Genomic DNA, 21,736 nt, shown 5'->3' with positions numbered 1-21,736 from the left:
CCCCCCCCCCCGAGCCCTACACCTTTGACAAAGGCTGTACTATACTCCATGTGTCACTTTCTAGGGTTTAGCACGACACCCATATTATTTGTCAGTCGTTCTTGTGCGGCAAACCAGCATCGCAAAATGAAATCGGCGATATGGCAACGGGCTAGTCGAAAGGTGAAAGTAAAATTGTTCAAAGCAGCGCCAGAAAGCTGTAAAGACATGAAACGTGGAAGTCTACTTTTAAAAGAATGGCACTACGCGAATGGGAAGGAGGTAAAGAAGCCTATGTCAATTTCAATTTCAATTACCAATTTATTTATTTCCCATGTTACATGATGAGGGTCGAAGGAAAAATGCCAGAAAATGTGGCTTTACATGCGTCTTGACTCCTACATTGCAGGGCAGTAGGAAACTTTCAAATTACGTTCACGAGTAACATCGCGAAACGCAAAACAGGGTTGTTAAAAAACAACAGCTGGATACAGAATTAAAAATAAAAAAGAAGGCAAGGAATTGAAGCGCACACAAAAAAGGATAACAAAAAGCAACAAAAATACAATTCATAGAAAACAGGTGTTTCGTTATTCAAAACAGGTCAACAGGTCAAAGAGATAAAGGACTAAAGTAAGCATGTTCAAATCTAAAAAGCAGCACATACATCCTGCATACTTTTGCGGCATGCTCGAGATATATCAACTTTTGCAGCATGGAATTTGTTCATATCTGACAGCAGCTACACGCCTGTACAGTCGCGTCGCCTGAAAAGGAAGCTGCGCCGAACATCAACAACGATTGAGTCACACATAAGGAATGCTGACAAGCGAGGAATCTTGCCTTTGTACGAACAACGGCAACGGCAAATCTGAATGTTATAAACAGACAGCACCTGACCCAGTTTTCGACCAGCTTGTTCCTGGTGAAGTTGACGAGGTCAGAATTAATCCCTGGAAGAATGTCCTCACGGTGGATGTCAAATCCCAGGCTGCGGTGGACAAGCTGGACGGAAGTGGTGCGCTAGGCAACATGACGGTCTGTTCCTTTCTTGCACATGGTAAAACGACTACAGCAGGTGTAATCACGGACGTTGACCCCGAGATAAGTGAAAGCGATCTCTGCGCGCTGATCAAATCTACGGCAAGCATTGTGGATGTTCATCGTTTCGGCCGCTCGAAGTGCGTTAAATTAGTCTTTGAAACTGAATCCCTCCCATCCCACGTTAAAGTGGGCTATGTGAGACATCCAGTTCGGATGTATGTTCCAAGACCTGTTCAGTGCCATAAATGCAACAAGATCGGACATGTGAGTGCCGTTTGTCAAAACGAGGTATCCTGCCGTCGATGCGGCGGTACGCACCCTCATGACACATGCCAGACGGAGACTGTCAAGTGTGCTAACTGCCCGGGTGCCCATGAGGCGACGGCTAAGGACTGTCCTAAAATTCGGAACGGAAGACTTATACTAAAGAAGATGGTGCGAGATAATTCGACTCATCAAGAAGCGGCTGCGTCTATTCGTTGCCGCAAGCAACGTTCCCGACGCCGACACAAGGAATCAGAAGGCAAACCTAGCCTGGATAAGTCAATTTCACAGTTTACGTCAGCTCAGGTGCAACAACAGATTGAGCCTAATCCTGCTAAGAATACTCTGCCTGTAATGTCACAGGCAATGTCATAGGCAAAGGAGCAGTCAGAAGCTGTTGTATTACCTGCCGCCTCTGATGTTGAGTGGCCTGCATGCTATACCATCAAATGCCACCGCCAGGCCTCATTCCAGTTTGGTTGCCACAATGCTGAAAATTCCGACAACCCCGACAGTCAGCAGGTGAAAGAAATGCTGAAACAGCTTGTTAGTTCAATGCGGGTGCTGCTCTCTAGCATTAACACGCAAACAGCAAAGTTTTCTGTTCAGTTTTTGGACGCATTTGAGCCGCTATTGGCGGCATTGCAATAATTCACAATGGCGCAACAAACTAACGCCACCTCTGTGACGATGCACTTGCGCAGCAGTGTAGTGATGCAATGGAATGCCCGAGGCCTGCGTGGTCATCTGAGTGACTTCCGACAGTGGGTACAGAAGTACCGCTTTCCTGTGATTGTGATCTGTGAACCCAGCATGCCGGCTGCTTTTCGCTATTTCTGGATATGTTCTGCTATGGTCTCGAGAAGCAGACGAAACAAGCAAAGTGCTGATGTGTGTACGCCAAGGCATTGCACACGTCCGCCATGCTCTACAACCCCACAACACGAATCACTCATCTGTTTGACATTAATTCTGAAAGGACGCGTATGTTCTGTATTTGGCGCTTATATTCCATCGAGGGATGGCTTGGACAAGTGATATCTATTTTCAAGAGTCCAGTGTTGTGCAGCTCCTCATATTATTGTGGGTGTCTTTAATGCTCACCACCCTCAGTGGGGTAGTGCCATAATGAGCAATCGAGGAAGAGACCTCGCAGACTTTATGCATACTCAAGGTCTCGTCAATATAAACGACGGCTCACCGACTTTTTTACGCGGAACAACCTACAGCAGCTGCTTGGATGCGGCGTTTGTTTCCAGAAGACATCCATACCTCAGTTTCTTTGTGTATATGATGCGGAAACGCATGGGAGTGATCACATACCAACGTACGTATGCATCAAGTGGTTCGCACCTTCCACTTCACCTCGTGTGCAATACACAGACTGGCCCGCCTTTAGGGCATCGGTGGAGACTTCCAGCGTCGATCTCCAGTCACCACCTCAAATAGAGGGTCTCATTACTTCCTCTCTTAGGGAGAACACTCGATATGTTTGTGTGCCGGCGTCGGTGTCCAGCATCGACGTGGAATTCGAGCGGCTTCGCGCGGTCCGTCGGCGGGCTAAAAGGAAGTACAGAAGAACGAAATCCGCGCAAGATCTCGAACTTTCTTGCAAAGCTAAAAGACAAGTTTTACGCCACCTGGAGAGGTTAGGACGACAACGTTGGAGGCAGTTCTGCTCATCACTGGATCCCCGTAAGCCCCTGTCGCGTATCTGGCATGTTGCGAGAAGCTTGCGCACACCTCCGCAAGAAAGGCACCCTTTTCGTGCCCTGGCCATTTTTGAACGCCGCAATGAAATTGCAGTAGCTCAAGATTTTTGTAAAATGGTTGTGGACACAAACCAGCCACAGTTACCAATTTCAGAGGTTTTTGCGCCACCTTCGCCGAATTATCAATACGACTTGCCCTTTTCAATAGCTGAATTAGACGCCGCTCTTGCTTCTTGTCGGCATTCATCTGCACCTGGTCCTGACGGGATTACTTATTCAACATTATCAAACCTAGGCAAATATAGTAGAACTGCACTACTTAATTATTTCAATGATATATGGGCTTCTAGTACTGTTCCTGAACACTGGAAGATTAGCCGCCTGGTTGCTCTTTTGAAGATAGGAAAGCCCCCTTTTGAACTTACCTCATACCGGCCAGTTGCCCTGGCAAACTGTGTTGGAAAAGGTATGGAGCGAATAGATGCTGGCAAGACTTGAGTGGTTCCTAGAGTGTAATAATATTTATCCGAATGTGATGACTGAATTTCGCCGGGGACGCTCTTCCATCGACAGCGTCATCGACCTTGTGGCGACAGTAGAACACGAAAAATGTCACCGTCCACCAGTAGCTGCTGTCTTTTTAGATATAAAAGGGGCTTATGACAACGTCCTCCATGATGCTATTCTTGATGGACTTGACGACGTGGTAGTTGGTGGCCGGCAGTACTTATGGATTGTGAGCTATCTCAGTGGCCGGTCTGTTTGCATGACTATGCCTGAAGGAGATACTACCCGCTTTCAGGTCGGTCGTGGAGTTCCACAGGGAGGAGTCCTCAGCCCAACTTTATTTAACGTTGCGCTATTGGCCTGGTGAGTGAACTGCCAACTAAAATTCACATCAGTGCATATGCTGACGACATCTGCATCTGGGCTTCTGGTTCGACGCGCCCACAACTACGTGCGAGATTGCAACGAGCTGTGTCATCGACATCGATGTACCTACGGCGTCAAGGTTTACTTTTAGCGGCAGGAAAGTGTACAGCGATCGCATTTACGGGAAAATGTGTCAGCCGCTACCCGATTACTCTTCATGGAGTCGTAATACCGTACGTATCAAGGCACAGATTCTTGGGGGTAATTATTGACCACCGACTATCTTGGTCAAAACATATTACTATAGTGAAGAAAAGGCTAATTAATTTTTGCCATGTACTTCGTTTCACAGCTGGTATGAAATGGGGACCAACTGAGCTCTCCTTAATACGGCTTTACGAGACTCTGTTTGTTGGCTACATCCGGTACAGTCTCCCAGTACTCTGTAGTATGAGCATTTCCTGCTTGCGGACTTTAGAGAGCGTGCAAGCGCAGGCACTGAAAATATACCTTGGACTGCCCAGATGCACCTTTAACAAAGGCACAATTGAAGAGGCACATGCTCGCCCAATATAAATATGCTTGTCACACGAACCACTTTGTGTATATTTTTCGAGCCCTTACAAGACACCGTTTTCACCCACTCAGCAAGATTCTGGATGAGAGGCCGGACTGCAGTTTTACAAGTGTACTCCGTTGCCATCAGTCGCAAGTACCGACAGGATATGCCCTCCCATATCGTCCCGCCCAACCACCATGGACGATGGATAAACCTTTGGTGCACCTTCGTGTTCCTGAAATACTAATGAAATCAATGGTACCAATTAGTGGGCTCAAACAACTTACTCTGGCACACATCTGGTCAGAATATCCTAATTATATTCACATATACACCGATGGATCTGTGTCAGCACACGCATCCGCTGCAGCTGTGGTCATACCAGCTCAGAAAACTACTCTCATTTCTTTTTAGGACAAAGTTCAACATCAACCGCTGCTGAACTTGTAGCCATTCGGGAATCTATTCGCTACATATGTGGGGAGCCACTTAAAAAATGGTGTATATTAATGAACTCAAAGACTGCATTGCAAATTTTGGAAAACTTCTTACGCCACACTGCCTACCAGTCCCTGCCACTAAACATTATGGAGCTCCTCACATCTGCCCAGCTCCAAGGTCACAGGATAATGTTTCAATGGATCCCTGACCAGTGCGGGCTCGATGGGAATGAACAGGCCGATGTTGAAGCGAAAAGCGTACTCAGCAATGGCCTCCAAACAGCTGTGCCTTTTTCAAGAGCGGATACGACATGCCTTTTTACGAATTGTATGGAGAATGCTACAGCAGCTTACTGGGCCCAGCCAGACGCCCGACACATTCGTCTAAAAAGGCTCGATCGAACATTGAAATTTTATGTTCCGCGTGATATTCAGCGTCATCAGGCATGCTTGGTACATAGACTTCATTTAAACGTGGCTTTCACGCGCAAGTACTTGCATTTAATTGGACAGGTGAACTCGCCGGAATGTTCAACTTGTGGCATCCCAGAGACTGTGGACCATATATTATTGGTGTGCCCAGTGTATGCGGGCGAAAGAAGTGTGCTAGACGCTTCCTTGAAGCGTTCGGACAAGAGACCTTTGTCGAGGGAACTGCTGCGGGGCGCTTGGCAGGACAAGGAGAACGGTGTCCAAGCTGTGCGTGCTCTTTGCCGTTTTTTGTGCGCCAGCGGGCTTGATTCGCGCTTGTGAGGCAAGCTACTGTGCCTGTATTTATATTTCATATGCCTTTTCCCACATCGTCACCCATCATGATCTTCTTTCTTCTCCCCTTCCCCTTCCGCAGTGCAGAGTAGCAGGCCAGATTTGAATTATTCCGGCCGACCTCTCTACTTTTCCTTTCAATAAATCCATCTAGCTGTCTCGTTCAAAAGCTGGAGCAACGTATTTGCTAAGCTATATGTACCGTATATTGTGCGGCATGTTGTAATATGTATTGGCGTTCCTAATAAATATTCGGTTTTGACCCGAATTCACGAATAATTCTTGAAATGACATCATGCATGGAAGCATTCTAAGTTTATCAATCCGTGATATTAAAACATCATGGAAGCATATTAAGATTTACAAACCGTGATATTAAAACAGTTTTTTGACTGACGCTATTCTTTCTAATGCAGAAAAGAAAGCCCAAAAGAGGGAGGCAACTTTCAGTCCCCTGTTTTATTCTTATTCGCTTTGATTTACGGCTGCCTTTAGGGTCGTCTATGAATATTTCTCGGACCCCAATTTGGGGACGGAATGTTTTGTGGTTTATTATTCAGAAGCACAAAGAAGTGAAACCAGGGCTGCTTAAATCTCTGAGAATTTAGACACAGCAGACGGGGCTGGGTTTGTCGAAAAATCTCCACCCCAACCGTTCCGTTACGTTTAAAAACAACTCTCGCTGGTTCGCACAAAATTTACGATAAGTGGCTTCGTTGTCAGCCATAGAAAATTAGGAGGACGCTTAAGAGTCGCCTCTAGGACAGACTTCAAAACATGCACATTCATTGACCCATTTCTAATGCTCGTAGCTCGGTATCCCGCCTTCGCTTCAATCGTCTAGCTGCCTTATAGCGAACGTTCCTGAGAATTCTCGGGATCCGTCTTACGAAGCCTCACTGGTAGTCGACAACCACCATCATGAGACTGCACGCCGTCAATGAAGTCCCTAGGGTGCCTCCACGCGCGCCTCGTCTCCTAGGGTGGAGACAACTTCGTCGTCTGCTACGCAGTCCGCCATATTTGAGCCCACCCTTCTCATAGTGCTTCAGGAGTGCGTACTGGGGCCGAACGCTCTTCCTAGAAAGTAAGCTTCTTTGCTCACGGAGCGCCACATATCAAAATAAATATTAGGCGGATGCAGGAGTACACGCACAAACGATGCTATAGTGTGGTATTTCGCATGTATCTGCGGCATTCAATATTATACCATATTTTTCGAAACATGTTCATGTAAAGTGGGATCTCTTATCGGACCTTATAAATGATAATAATTGCAGTTATAGGAAATAATTCCTGCCTAATGAGTTTACTTTGGCAAAACGTTCGCGTCGCGTTAAGTAAATATTTATTATTTAATTACAACAAACCGTATGTGGAAATCACTGAAAGCATATACAGAAAGCACAGTGTAGTGATAACAAAGCTTTGCAGCCCCATTCCATGAAATTTATTGCAAGAACAGCAGGAAAATAGGGCAAATGCTCTAGAGAGAAGTGGTGTAAAGTACACACAAGCTTTATGTACCGTGTCAAAATTGTGGTGTCACTGTAAGTTGACTCCAGCACACGATTTGTGGTGTCACTGTAAGTTGACTCCAGCACACGATTTGCTTCCGCGGCCATTGCCCTTTTTTTTTTCAAGCTGACGCAGGTGGATGCGTAACTTCATTCTGGCATAGGGGAAATCAAAATCTTCTGAACGGTTGCGTTGTGTACTTGGCAAGCTCTCGCATTGCACTTCGCCATCTTTTTCAAGCACGTAGCAACATCCTGTAGAGGAGATTGTACCGTAAGAAGGCGTTCGGTCCATTCCGTAATGCCGGTGAAAAGTTCCTCGCATGACTTAAGGAAACTCATTACTTGAGCACTGGGGTAATGTAGGCTGTCGCCGCTCCGAATATATTAATTCAGCCTTGTTAGGTATGAATGCTGACTGTCAGTTGAACCTAGCAAAGCAGCTTCGCAGTGCTCACAACCGTTTATCTCTTTGATAATTCCTTTCATGAAGAATCCTGCAATATGAAACAGGATGCTACATTCTGTAGATGTCAACTCCTCAATGAAGAGTATTTCAGAGTCTTCGATTTCATATGGGTCCGACTAAGCTAGCTCACGCTTGCCATGTGTTAGAAGATCCAACAGATACTCTGAATCATCGACAGCATAGTTGGTTGTCTTCGGCGTACGCAAAAACTGGCTAATGCACACAAGTTTGAAAGTACATTTCACGTCCAAAACTTCTGGAACCGGCTTCTTCAGGCCAACAACTGAGAAATGGTTTTCAAGGCAATCTTGCAGTATTCTGCAGGTGAGAAATAAAGTGTAACCTCTTCAGCTCAAACGAATATTCTGGAGTTGAAGTACAGCAGTGGTGGTGATTAAAAGTGCTGCCTGTGATGGCTTCCATTGCGAAGTGCTGCCCATGTTCATGCCTTAAAAAGGTTTCATTGTCAGCTTGAGAGTACAGACAGCTTCATAATGCTTCACCACGTCTTGAATGCTTAGAGAAACGGATGGGTGATGCGATGACATAAGAGCTTACCACTTTGACACAAGTTCTAAAAACCATGCTGTGGTTTCAGCTTCTTTCACCAAGTACCGGATTGCAGCGGGAGCCTCTCTGAAGAACTGCACCGCAAGTCCCAGTTTCATCTTTTTAAAATGTCCACAGGAAACATGAGCCCCAGTAAGCTTTGGTGCGAGCTTCAATTCCCTTTCTTTGTCGAACTCTAGAATAGCACGTACGTGCTCTAATTTCACATCCTGCGAAGGCAGGTTGTGCTCGCTGACTGTTGCATCATTTAATGTCAACACTATGGAGTTTATAAGCTGACCCTTGATATTCTTGAGTTCATGAGCAGCGTCTGCAGTGAAAATTAACTCCATTTCACTAAATCATAGATGTGTTACAGAGCAGGTAGTTTTGGAGTTTCGGTGGCTGGAAAACCCAAGCTCGCGCCACATCGCTCGGTTTGATGCGCCCATATTCGACGTTACTACGTGAACTGAGAGAGAAATATGTGATCACAGGCGGAGAATTTCCTGAACGCAGTTCTTGAGAGTATTCCCGTCGACGTGGCTACCTGCCAAGTGGTATGCAACCACTTGTTTCCATCGCTGATTCAGACCTCCTACCATGAACACCAGTGCATGATTAGCGGGATTACCTGGCTTGGATGGAAGCGTAACTCCTCCGAACACACTGTCTTCGGCTCGGTCAAACTGAAGCTCTTGCGCTACCTCCATTTCATCGAGGAACAAAACACAGTATTTTTCAATGTTTTCCATGCCTTGCGCTTTGGTCCTCAGGAGTTAAACAACATCATTCAGAATTCCTGGCGAGGATTTTAACCCCTGCAGGCGACGATTCAGTGTTCTATCTGTTGGCAGTGGATACCCAAGTTGTATCAGAGTTCTGTAACCCGACTTATCGCAAGCAAACTTCAGTTGCAGCCCCAGTTTAATTGTCTGCAGCGACCACGTGCAATCTTGATTGCTGCTTCTCGGAAGCGCCTGCACTTAATCTTCACTAAAAAATTTTATTCATTTTTCGAAAATTTCAATTTTACTTTATAGTTTTCGCACCTTCTTTTTCAGCGATTGAATAGTCAGGCTAGCCTTTTTGTGAACTTCTTGAAGCTGCATGTAGCTTTGTCTCGCATCGTCTATTTGCTTTTTTAGCTCGGTACAAGTGCTTGAGGAAGAATGTAGCTTGCATACTTGTGCTTGCGCCTCATTGCACACTGCCTCCTGACTGGCCTTCGCGCTGGCACGTGTGTTGCCAGAGCTGCTTGGCGAATAATCTACATGTGACGCTGAAGCCCCCTGAAAGTCTCCAGAAACGTCGTATTCTTCTTGTGGCACCCTTGTGTTCGGTGCAGATGGTAGAATAGACGTGCTTCTTTCCTTCGGCGCCTTTCGGTACTAAACCATAGCTGCACAGTAAATAGCAACTGTATATTTAGAGCTTATCAGAGTCAGTCAATAGCTTCGATGGCTTCGTATCTTCCTTTAGGTATTTGTGAAACAGCGCGTACCCCACATATACAGAAAAGTGAGAAGCCTCCTGATAATGATGGAGGCGTACATAAGCCGAACATGCTACGCCAGACCGTTCTTCAAAATCAGGACCAATGAAAAAGATAAGATAGGCGCGCTCATCAGCAGTTACGTCAAGAAGACGCTGGCTCTACCCATCCCTTCCTCTGTGCGGACGCCTGCTAGAAATGGGGGTGCATAACAGCTGAACGGAACTTGCTGAAGCAGTAAGAATCGCCAAACACGAAGGTAGGACAAGCATAGGTCTAACCATGCTGGAATGGGTGGGCAGAAAAACTGATTGGGGCAAAGGAGACCAGGTCGCCCTACCGCCACAATGTCGCGAGATCATAGTCCCTCCTCTCCGCAACATGCACCCCAAATAAAACAAGGAAAGGAGGGAAAAGAGAGCAGATGCGCTGGTTAAAAGAGTATAAAATTAACGAGTATAAGAGGTAGTCGGCTGCAAGCGGCCTTTCGGAGGCCGAAGTCGCCGCGGTAATATATGGTAGCGGTGCACCAGTCGTCTTTGCCACCATCCGGGGCAGAAACATAGACACGGTTGAATAGGTCGCAATAGCCCTCGCTTGCGTCCCAACCAAAGGTAGCTTGACTCTTAGCGATCGTAAAACTGCTATCTGGAATATTGGAGAAAGCAGGGTCTTTAGGTAAACCACCCACCTTTTATCAACAGCTGATATCGATCGCAAAATCACCCGAATTAGGGTCCAATACACACATCCGTCCCCGACAACGAGAAGGCCCACGCATTAGCCCGAGATCTCTACTTCCGGGCGAACGCGGACCCGCACGACTGCCAGGAGATGGACGATCGTTTGCAAACTTATACAGAAATCGTCGAAAATTATAGACTACAGGAAGACATCTGATGCCACCACTAGATCCTAGCTTAAAAAATAGAGGCCATAGCCTGGCGGCGATTACAAGCCGCAAACTTCCTTGACCCTTTCTGGTCGTTTCACAGCAAGATAGATGAGAAAAAATATGATAAATGTAAAACCTGCGAAATGAGGGGTATCCTCGACCACATAATTTGGGAATGCCCTAAATCTTTGGGCGCTAGGGGCAACATTAAAAAATTAGAGAAGCCTAGAATAGTCTGCTGTGAAGCGAGGTCCATGCTAACCAGCAACGGGCTATCCTCCTGGCGGATGAGGCCGCGGCGAACCAATATATCTTCGCCAGTATTTAGTCGCGAAAGTCCCTGCCCCCGGTCCTCAGGCCAGCGCTCCAGGAGCGAGGAGTAGGCGGCCTCCTAAATCGATCGAGAATAAAATTTTAATCAACCAATCAACTAATCAATCAATCAATCAATCAATCAATCAATCAATCAATCAATCAATCAATCAATCAATCAATCAATCAATCAATCAAATATTCAATCAATAATTTTCCTATCTTGAAAGAAATTGCCTTTTTGAATCACAGCACCAGGTTCTTATTATTTATTAAGGTTTTACATAACAATCATTTAACACCTGACACTGCTGTTGTGCCTCTAAATGATTACGCGGTTACTTAATGGTAATTTGGTAATATGTTTTGCTGTTGTTTCTCTTTGTTAAGGCGTCATTCCATGCGGAACGTCCCTGGCCGCAAAAGTGACCACCGCCAATTGTTCTAAACAATACTGTTTGTTCAACACGTTTGAGGTATTTTAATATTAACTAGAGCAACCAGAGAAAGCGCAAACTATTGTTTGGGGTTTCAATTTAAAATTTTTTCTAAAACGTTATATTTCTAGCATACTCAGTGAGCCGAGAAAATAAAAAAAAAATTCTTCTATTCCAGTATTCATGAATCCACATGAGAAAGCAAGAAAAGTAAAATATTCGCAAATATATTTCTCATTGTATGTTGCCTCTCGAATCACTTAATTTTTCAAGATCACCTTTTGATGCTTCGCAGAAACTTCAATAGCTCTTTATGAGCGAAACTTCTGCGTTCGCACAATAGCTAACTTGAACAATTATTTTTCTTTCACAACAATTGTAGATGGTCGCTCTTGGAGTCTGGGATGTTTCGCATGGAATGACGTTAATGAAGGTTTGCTTGTGGTTTTATTCTCTACGTTGGCGTTTACTTCGATACTCTGACTCTACTATTTGCTATGAGATATATTTTTTATGAGGCACCTAGTATCTATTCTCTGCTTTTGGACGCCGTACACGAGCTGGTTCTCGGGTTGACTCTATCTCGCCTTCGGTGGTATTAGTAATGGCTGTTTTGCAGTGATGGATACGCTTTCATGCTTCGACTTTATGACTACGCAGTGGATGCTTTTGTTTGTATAAAATGAGGCCTTCTGTCAATAAAATTCCATATGATTGTTCAACGCCGCCTGTCGTGTGGTCCGTGTGTCTTCTCTTTTGTCCTCGTTCTTTCGCGCTGCCACCTTCTACGAAGAATCAGCGACTAGCCCGCAGCAAGTTATTAATGCATTACTCAAAGTTTTTGTTGCAATGGCTACAGGCAGAAATCTTGTAAAGCGTGCTTTGCTTTGAAAAACAAAAAAAGCATTATGTTTCGAATTTGGTTATAATATGTAGGTAAACCTTAAGTTTCGCGTGGCATGATAATTGTCGGTGCGTTTCTAAACCCCCGAGGTTGACCGAAGAGTCGCATGATTTCAGACACTTATACTGCTTTCAGCTTCCAACCTCTTGATATCTTTATTATACTACTATCTCACGAACTGTTTGAAAGTAATCGGCTGGCGTTCTGCTCCAGCGTTGCAAGATACAAACACAACTTGATGAGTGGGGGTTTGATTCCAATGCCGCTATTCGATGCTTCAGCAATTTTAAGCCGGATTACGTACCGATCCCATAAATAATATCAAATTGTTATTATTACTCTTGATGATGAACATGAAAGGGTGATCCACCACGAAAAACTCAGGGGGTTTACCTCCGCGAACGACTATTGCAGTGGCAGCAGCGGCCTCTGTGCCATTTTCGTCGACTTCAACTACCGCTTGGTGAATAATTGAGCCCACTACCGCACTCGTATTCTCAAATATTCCCGACAGGTCCGTGAGTGCTGGATTGAACAGATCTTGAACACCCAGAGCCGTAAGAGTTTCTGCAAAGTCCATTTTGCTCCCGACCTTGAACATGGGAAGGGACAGCTTGACATTCTTAGGTGTGTCGAGGCTTTCCAGGAGCGAGCGTAGGTTTGTTTCTGTCAGCCGTTGTTGCAAGAAGGACAAGCCATCAATTTCATCTGGCAGAAGGATAACCATGGAGTAATGTTTTCCACTGTATGGCTTTTCCAGTGCCCAGCACTTCAGTTCGTCGGAACGGACAACTTTCAAAAGCGTCGTTTCGTGCATCATGTTAACCTTCAAAGAATTCCCAGAGTTGAGACGGAAGTCCTCCGAATTCGTTCGGTTCGGATCGAACATCCTTTCCCAGTTAGCCTTGAAATAAATGGCATTCAGCAAAATGAACAATGTTTGGCCATTGACAATACCAGGCCCTATAAGATTATTAATTTTATGCCCTGTGTTGTTCGATACCCACTCGTTGGCATTTTGTCGGATATCCTCGGCGTAGTCCTCGAAGTTGACTGATTCAACGGGACATTTGAATAATTTATCCAGAAGTGCTACGTAGTCGTTCCGAACAGGATAAGGACACGAACTGTACATTCTGTTCGCTATATTGAAGATGACGTGACTCGTTGAGAGGCCGCTGCTAACATTGGATAATCGTTGTATATGGACTTCTTTGTTCTCGATATGCATAGCTTTGCAGAGTTCAGTAGCGGTGTTGCCACGCGCTCCCGCGAGGACCATTGTGAGCGCTGTAACGAGGCTGAAGGGTGAATAGACGATGTTTTCGCCAGAAGAGTTCCTTACAATATGTGCATACATTTCCAGCGAAATATTGAACAGGTGGTATCCGAACATTTGTTCATCCATGATTGGACTGGGTCTGAAACGAAAAAATATTAATCATGTATTAAAAGTGCCAACGTTCGGAGTGAGGTTGGTATAGCATAAGAGACAAATAGAAGCAATATCTCTCATAGTAAGGACTCCCTTTCATGTCATTTAAGTTGCACTGCCTCATTACAACGAGGCCCATATCTGTCAAACTCTCATTTGAATAACGGGCATGGAAATGTCAAAGAATCGAACTGTATTCTGGTTGTTGCCAAGTGAAGGCTCCTATAAAGTGTGCATCACTTGCGTCAATCAGGAGCGCTAGATATATTGCCAACTTGTCCTCTGCCTCACCAGTTAGTGCAACAGTGTAGAGAGTTCAATAAAATTTTTACGTCAGCAAACTCCGGTAGTTCAGCCTTTCCTGCATTTGATGTCGCTTGCCAGGCAGTAAGCAATGCACCTACTGTTGAGATATTTAGATTGCAGCTTGTAAAGTTTTTTTTTTCCTTTGCTCTTGTTCAAACCCGGTTTTCGCCAGCGACGCAATGGCTAAATAGGACACGAACCATGGTACAGATGCGGACATCGTTATTGCTTACAGCCGGCGAGCGACGTGGTCTAGTAACAACGGAAATTGAAAGGTACAACCGTCACTTCCTGTGAACCTGTCATGAATCCCGTTCTCTAGTGTGACAACGAATTTGTCACTGGCATCCGGCACGACAACCTGCACTTCAGCGAGCCCAGCGTCAGAGAGCGCGTGAGCTCGGAGCAGGCTGTGCTATAGTGCCGCGCAACAATGTCTGTGCGCTGAAGAGCGCCCATGTGTATTTCAATGAGAATTCTCTGAGTTAGGAAGAAAAACTATAGGTACTACACGATGCGTCGCTGAGCCACCGACACCACTGATGAATAAAGACTGCTGGTTAAGGACATTTTTAGAGTAGCAAGGCATAAACTGTGCGCACATAACTCCTGTTTTGTGTATTTTTTCCCGTATCTTTCTCAATTGGGATTATCAACCAAGCGCTGGTTCATCCAGCGTTTTCTTGAATATTTACAAATCCAGGAGACCTGATCGGAAAGGAATTAGCTAAGGTGAGCAGCGAGCTAGATATTGATGCGACAGGTGTATCCGAGTGTAGAGAGAATTGCGCGTGTTCTGTATGATAACAGAACAGCGAAAATTGAAAGATGGGGATATTCTTAGACGTCTCTACGAACTGAAATTTTTTTTATGTGGCGGTGTCGGTGAAAACATCTAATAATCAGCAAAAGGATACAGCTTCTCGCAGAGTCTCCGCGTAGCTAGGATCGCAATTTCAACGTTTGATAGAAGATATGAAACTCCAAACTGTAATTATGCAACGCAAATAAAACAAATTCTGCTTTTAGGTGGATTATTTGTGTTCTAAAAGTATTCTTGAAAGAAAACAATGTTCCTGCCTGGGTGTTCACTCGTGTTTAAGTGTGTGTGTGTGCGTGTGTGTGTGTGTGTGTGTGTGTGTGTGTGTGTGTGTGTGTGTGTGTGTGTGTGTGTGTGTGTGTGTGTGTGTGTGTGTGTGTGTGTGTGTGTGTGTGTGTGTGTGTGTGTGTGTGTGTGTGTGTGTGTGTGTGTGTGTGTGTGTGTTTTACGCGAGAGCGCGTATACGGCTCTTTCGGCCTAAAATCTATCGCCGTGCTACGCCAGTTTAGATTCGGATTCTTTCCGAATTTCCCGGAAGCTGGGAGTTTTCGGAACGTGGTGGAAAAATTATTGCCGCTCATGTAATTGAGAGCTTATGTGACCATGAAATTGTTAGTTCGTATATTGTGTACTCCGGCAGTGGGGTGCAGTCTTCTACCATGACGTAAACCTCACAAAGCGGTCACTTTGCTCAGTGCGCTTCATACCTCTCATTTCATCAGTCTCCCGTGCTCATCTTAAGCAGCTGTGACGGCAACGGCATTGAAATAGAGAACTATGCACAAGCGCATCCGACAACGAAAAGAAGCTGAGCTGACAACAATAGAAGAGAAGCAGCAAATTCGATTCCTTCTCAAGCATGCATGCAACGGTCTACTAAGAAAAGAAACGCCATGTGCTGAGGCTGCAGATACAGGCCTGATTTTAAATTTCTGAACGCATTTCGAGCTGCTGCAGGTAGGCAGTCTGGTCAAGGCGGCGCATAGCAGCTGGTCTAGCTGGAACGTCAGCATATGTGTAATGGTCGCGAAGTGTGTGTGATCAGCGTCTAGAGGAAAAGCGTCAGCACCTTGTTGTTCAGTAATTTGGTGCAGAATGACAACCAAGTATGGTGAAGGTTCTCGATGGCTGGAAATAACAGAGAGCTGCAGAGCGACTTCTCGTTATCTGCGACAGGAGCGAAGACTGGTCGCCTGCATCAGTCAGTCTAACAAGTGACTCGACGTTTATTTTGCTTTCGCGAGTCAGAAATATCTGCTTGTATAGTTCGTCGAACCTAATATAGAGTAGCTAACGCTGACAAATTGGTGATTAAACTTCGGGCTACTTCTACGATGGGTAGCAGGTCTTGCACTCAAAACATGTCAAATGCGTCCTTATCGATGCTCTTTGGAATCGGGCTCTCATAGCTCTATGTTTACTTTCTTGTGCATATCGGTGACATCCTCGATGTGATTTCTAAAGTTCTTGCCGCCCTACTTAGACTGCACACGCAAGCGCTGTTGGAAGCGTAGTTTTCTGATAGCCGTACAGCAGCTGAGATTTCAGGTAAGTTGCTTTTGAACGGGAACCATGGCGTAATGTTGTCCTTATGGTCCCTATAACACTGGTTTTGCCACGCCGGTGAACTGAAACTCACCTTGTTCAGATTGGTCGCCGCTTCCCGTTTTTTGTAAGCACTGAACGGCTCGCCACATCTGAGCTTATCCTCACCACCATTGTCATCGGGGCAAATAAAGATGGCATGGGTCTTGCTGCCGGAAAGAGCCGGCCCAAATGGCGGCTTATCCCGCTTGTATGCTTTATTTGGTATGGCGATGTCTTCACGCATCGCGGGAAGTAGTGGCGTTGGAGACATATTAGACGGTAAAAGGCACATGAGTTGTGTTTGAACCAGCCTCTAAGTGACCGGTCTGTACAAGCACTAGGTGGAGGTGCCTTGCTTTGGGACTAAGGTGGCGGTGGCTGCCATCTGGACGCGCCCGACTACGGTTTCTTAGGCCTGTAAGTCGTGGCAGCCGAGCGTGATCACCTCCCAGTCCTCCCGGGTTGGGTTGGGTGTTGATTTGATTCAGTGATTTCGTTTAACGTCCCAAAGGGACTCAGGCTATGAAAGGCGAAATAGTGTATGGCTGCGCAAATATCGGGGGTTAAGGAGATAGCCTGATTGGAGTGGCAAACCTACACCATGTGAGAAGTGTCCGAAGACACAGTTCTACCCGTTCTTCGGCGACAGCTACAATTGGTAACGTGCGAGTACGGACTTCAGTGTCAGATGAAAGGACCCAACACTCCACCAGATTTATTCTGGGAAAATATTTCGGTAAGCATAGTGACGGCAGCAGAGCCGACAGCGATCTTAGATCAACGAGCCCATCCAAGAGCGTGCGATAGGCCATGGTAAGGTGGCTTTCATGTATGCTTGTGCCGACATGAGAGGGGAATTGTGCTTTATAAGCACATAGCTGCCGTTCATTCACAGCAAAACTTCTCGCATGCGGGGCTCAAGGTCACGTCGTTCCACATTTGTGATTCTGAAATACTGCGCCTAACCGCGTCATTCGCTCGCTCGACAGGTGTGCCTAAAGGCCCCACTCCATGGACACATTCAAGTCGCACTTGGGCGCCTGATCGTCAAGCACCATCTCCCGCTGGTTGTCTAAAGGAGACATGCACCTCTATGAGCATCATTCTGCTTCGCTCGCCCTCTCACCTAGACTGGAAAACTAGGGGATAATAGAAAAGACTTTTAGCAGTGAACAGAAAAGCAGGGGAAAAGGCGCAATGTCCTATTATTTCATTTGGGACCTCTGCTTGAGACGCGCGTGAGGGAGCCAATACCTGTCATGTACAGATATGTGCGCCGCTCCCCTGCCTGGGCTCACGCCGCGTCTGGCGCACGACTATTCCTGCTCCAGCGTATAGGCGTTGGCGGGCAAGCGCGTTTTGTGTATGCCTAAGTTGTCATGCAGAGAGGCCTTAACCACGTTACTCTCAGCTAACTCACCGCCGCGCGATCGCTTCTCTTTGCGTTTGCACCGATACAGCGACGTGTCTCGCCGTTTGCCAGATATAAGCACGAAAGTAGCTCGGAGCTTCGCAGAGCTATGGAAGAACCGGTGCAGATATTAGGATTTGGGCAGTGAATCGAAGGCTTGAGGCCGAATCTCACTGCCCTACCGATTGGGGTGCGCCGTTTATATTTGGCATAATTGAAATTGCGGAATAATAACGTGGTGTTACCTTCACCTAATTAAGCGTGGTTGTCCACAACCAAAGAGTAAACCTGGGACTTTGCCTTCGTTTCTCCAAAAAAAATTTAAACAAAAATAAGAAAAACGAGCAGAAGGAAAAGACGACTTTACATGGGCTATCGTGTGTATTCTCGAGGCAAAGATTGAGCGTCCCCACACATCAAACCATCAAACCATGTGAAACATTGCTAAACCATGTTTAGCGCAGCTTTCGCTCCTATGACTATTTCCAAGCTATGCTTAAACCCGCACAGTTGTTTTGTAGTTTAAAAACAAATGGAGGTGCTCTCGAGGGCTCGCGGCGAAAAAAATGTCTCTAAAGGACGCCTATTGAAGGAATCAAGTGAAAGCACCTCAGGCGAGGTGTCTACAACATAGATTACTAGAAATAAAAGAATGTTAGGGGGCACGTTTAATCACTAAGCAGTGATGAGGCGATCACCTCTATCGTGTGGTGATCCGAAGCCGTCCATTACGGCACTTCTTTCTCATTGGTTTCACTTCCACATTTGCGATGAGGTGGCAGCGTAAGCTACCAGCCAACATATAAAGCCCCGCTTTAACCGAGCCGTATGAACGGGCCTGCGTGGCCTAGGGATAACGTGAATGCAAGGATTTTGGCAGGCTGATTGTGGTATCACCCTCCCATGTGTAAAGAGAGACTCGAGTTGGCAGCTCCTGCCAAACGGGGGGCCAGGAAGCCCTACGTCCAGTTAGTGCTCGGCCATGTCAGCTGCCAGCTACGCCGGTGAACATTAATGCATTCAATAAAATGCTGGTCGTGTTCGACAAGGGGTGCGCGAAGTACCGTCACAACAAGACACTTTCCTAGAGCGGCCCCGAGAGAGGCCCGGAAGGTTGAATGTTTCCAGAGCGCACTGTCGAGGGCGCTTTACGCTTTACGCTGCGTATATCCAGGCACAGCAGAGCTATGTGTGAGAATCGTGTGAGAAAACGACGACATCGTCGAAATAACATAGGAAAGCGTTCACTTGACGCCGCATAGTCCATCCTTCGCTCCGATGTAACAGGGTTCACATAAAAGCCGACCGGCATCACGGTAAACTCATACGGTCCATCCAGGGTGAAAAAGGCTACTTTCAAAGCCATGTTGACTTTGTAATAGCCGGAACACAGGTTCAGGAACAAAAGGAACTCGGCTTCTTGTAAACAATAGATGGCGTCATCAATGGGGGGTAGTGGATATGCGTCCTTACGGGTGATTTTGTTAAGACGGCGGTAGTCAATGAAAAACCTGATGAAGCCATGCGCCTTTTTCAAAAATGGCATGGGAATTGCCACGGACTAGAAGAAGGCTGAATTCCACCGCGTTGCAGTATGTCGTTGTCCTACTCAGTAATGACACGTTGCTCTGAAGTCGACACTCGTTGGGCGCCAGCGAAAAAGCGCATGATTTCAGGTATCGATTTGGTGAGACATAGCGGCCGCACGGCCCAAAAAAGCCATCTAAACGTCAAAGGAACAACGGAACTTGTTGAGGAGAGCGAGCAGTCGCTAGTGGTGAGTCGGCTTGAGGTTACTGTCCACAGAAGACTGAAAAATGTCCGAACACGTTAGATCGAATGGAGCGGTAATCGGCGTGAGGGAGACTACGAGAGTACTCTGTGGGGAGTAGGCATCAGCGTCAAATGGCGAGAATGAGTTACAAATTCAACATAGCCATGGCATTCGCCACGACGTGATGGGACCGAAGCGAATGAGGCTATGAAAACAACGTCGGCGGCACCGATGTAAATGTCGACGAGAACACAGCGAACAAGAAGGTGGCGGTGAAAAACGAGCACGGAAGAAGGTTCTGGGAGAGTGTCGTGTCGAAAGAAGAGGTCGTACACACAGCAACAATCACAGCATAGTAGGCGCGAATGTTGGTGTCGGCCGCGACAAGTTCGGCGGCATTGAAGCCAGCGCGACGTCAAGAACCGCATCACCGGGCGCAGAAAATGCTACATGAACACGGGCGCAGTCAATAATAGCTGGGTGGCGGGTAAGAGAAACCCAGCCAAGAATGAGGTCATGCGCGCATGCGCCACGCACTAAAATTCAACAACACCTGTGACATCGGCGATACCGATGAGCACTGTTCAAGCAGCAGACGGACAAACGGGATCGACGAAGAGAGTCCAGAACGCGGGGTGGTGACGTTATGAAACAACTGGCAGAACATTTCCCCAATGATGCAGAGGGTAACACAGGTATCTCCAAGAGCAAGTGGATGAACACCGTGAGCAAAACGTCGAGAACGTTCAGCAGAAAGAGGCGGGAAGTTGTGGAAGAAATTGCACATTTCGTGCCATAGGAACTGGGGCTGCTAGCTTTCACAGTAGTTGATCACGCTGCGACGCTGTATTGGCGACGACGGTGGACGGCGAATGGCGTCACGGAATGCGCTGGTGGCCTGATGAGTTGTGGAGGGGCTCTAGTGATGTCACTGAAGGTGGGCGCAAGGTGTCGTACCGATAACAGTAGTCAGGTGTAGTGCGTTCAGGGACAGGGTGCAGAGCACGGCGACACAGGCGGCCTACGTGGCCAAGAATGCGCAGGCATAGGTGATATGCCCATTGCCATTAATTGCGCCAAGGATTGTAGGAAGGTGACGTTGACCGGAGTCGTGGAGCGGCAGACGGTGGCGCCACAGTCGACACGTATGCAAGTGGCTGCTGCGGCGATTGTTTGGCGGTAACTTCGGCATGCACGTAGGCATCTGCGCCAGCACAGAGAGTGGCGGCCCCACAACAATGGGGCCGTAGCTTAAAGGTGCAGTGACAGGTGTGGGTTGCAGTGGAACAGGGTCGACATCAAGTGCCACCGGCGCCGGCTGCCCAAAACTAGGAAGTGCACCTGCAATCTCCTGCTTGATGCTGTCGGGTCCTAGGGGTAAGCAATTCAGCTGTACACGACGGGCGTATGCCGCAGAGGAAGCCAAGGTGCCGGGCGACCTCGTCCCGGACGACATTTTTGATTTCAGCCAAAAGGTAACCGCGCACAGCCAGTCCAGCAATGGACGCGGCAGTTGCGGGAGAGTGACGGGTGAATAGGCACTCCTTGCACAACCCGTCGACACTGACACAGGTTGTAGTGTGGTGGGCCTACTTGCCAACAGCAAGCGTAGTACATCATCAATTCCTTTTTCATGTAGTTTATCTTTTCAGCCTCATCTATTGATGGGTCGACGCGCTTGCACGAATCAACGACATCTTCAAGATAGCTAGTGAAGGTTTTGCTTTCCTGCTGAGCTCGCACGCTCAAGGATTGCTCAGCGCGTATTTTACGCTCTTTGGGGTGATCAAAAACGTCTGCGAACGTTGTCGTGAAGGTAGCAGAATGTCGGTTAGAAGATGACCTTGTTGATCGTCATGAAGCCATCTGAATTGTTATGATTACTCACCCGCTCGTACCAGGCCAAGCAGTCTTCAACGTCTTGGTCGCTGAACATGGCGGGGTCTCGCTGTCGAGAGCATCTGACCATAATATGGAGCTCAACGGGGCAGATACAGGCTAATGGCCTACCTAGTTGGTTGCAATGAGTATCGTATGGCAGGGGAACTCTACGGTGATCGCGTACGGGTCGCACCGCGCACCTTCACCAAATGAAGAGATGTTTATTAGGATGTCCAAAGGACTGGAGACGGCGACCGATGGCACTAAGCGATCGTGTTGCAAAGCACAACGTCGGGTCCGACGATGAC

At 46.9% G+C, this 21,736-nt stretch overlaps 1 protein-coding gene and 1 pseudogene across 1 annotated transcript; both read right to left on the bottom strand.

Moving 5' to 3' along the window:
* Positions 1-7,217: 7,217 nt before the first annotated feature.
* On the bottom strand, positions 7,218-9,571 carry LOC146175791 (uncharacterized; annotated as a pseudogene).
* A 371-nt stretch (positions 9,572-9,942) lies between these two features.
* Positions 9,943-21,483, bottom strand: LOC146175790 (iris-like). Its single transcript, XM_084581206.1, has 4 exons — positions 21,436-21,483; positions 20,505-20,568; positions 12,519-13,267; positions 9,943-9,951 (listed from the first exon to the last, which is right to left on the bottom strand). Exons 1-4 carry the CDS (start codon positions 21,481-21,483, stop codon positions 9,943-9,945), a joined length of 870 nt encoding a protein of 289 aa, XP_084437332.1.
* Between the last annotated feature and the right edge of the window lie 253 nt (positions 21,484-21,736).

The sequence above is a fragment of the Amblyomma maculatum genome, chromosome 10 (genome assembly GCF_055883805.1).
Source record: "Amblyomma maculatum isolate TAMU_Amacu chromosome 10, ASM5588380v1, whole genome shotgun sequence".
Lineage (NCBI taxonomy): Eukaryota > Metazoa > Arthropoda > Arachnida > Ixodida > Ixodidae > Amblyomma > Amblyomma maculatum.
The sequence above is the reverse complement of the archived record's forward strand: the minus strand, read 5'-3'. Positions and strand labels throughout refer to the sequence as shown.

Coding starts and splice junctions, on each gene's coding strand:
- LOC146175790 (XM_084581206.1), bottom strand. CDS start 21,483: ATGTTCAGCGACCAAGACGTTGAAGACTGCTTGGCCTGGTACGAGCGG. Junction 20,569..21,435: donor GCTTGGCCTGGTACGAGCGG/GTGAGTAATCAT, acceptor TTGGCCACGTAG/GCCGCCTGTGTCGCCGTGCT. Junction 13,268..20,504: donor ACACCTGACTACTGTTATCG/GTACGACACCTT, acceptor CCGTTGAATCAG/TCAACTTCGAGGACTACGCC.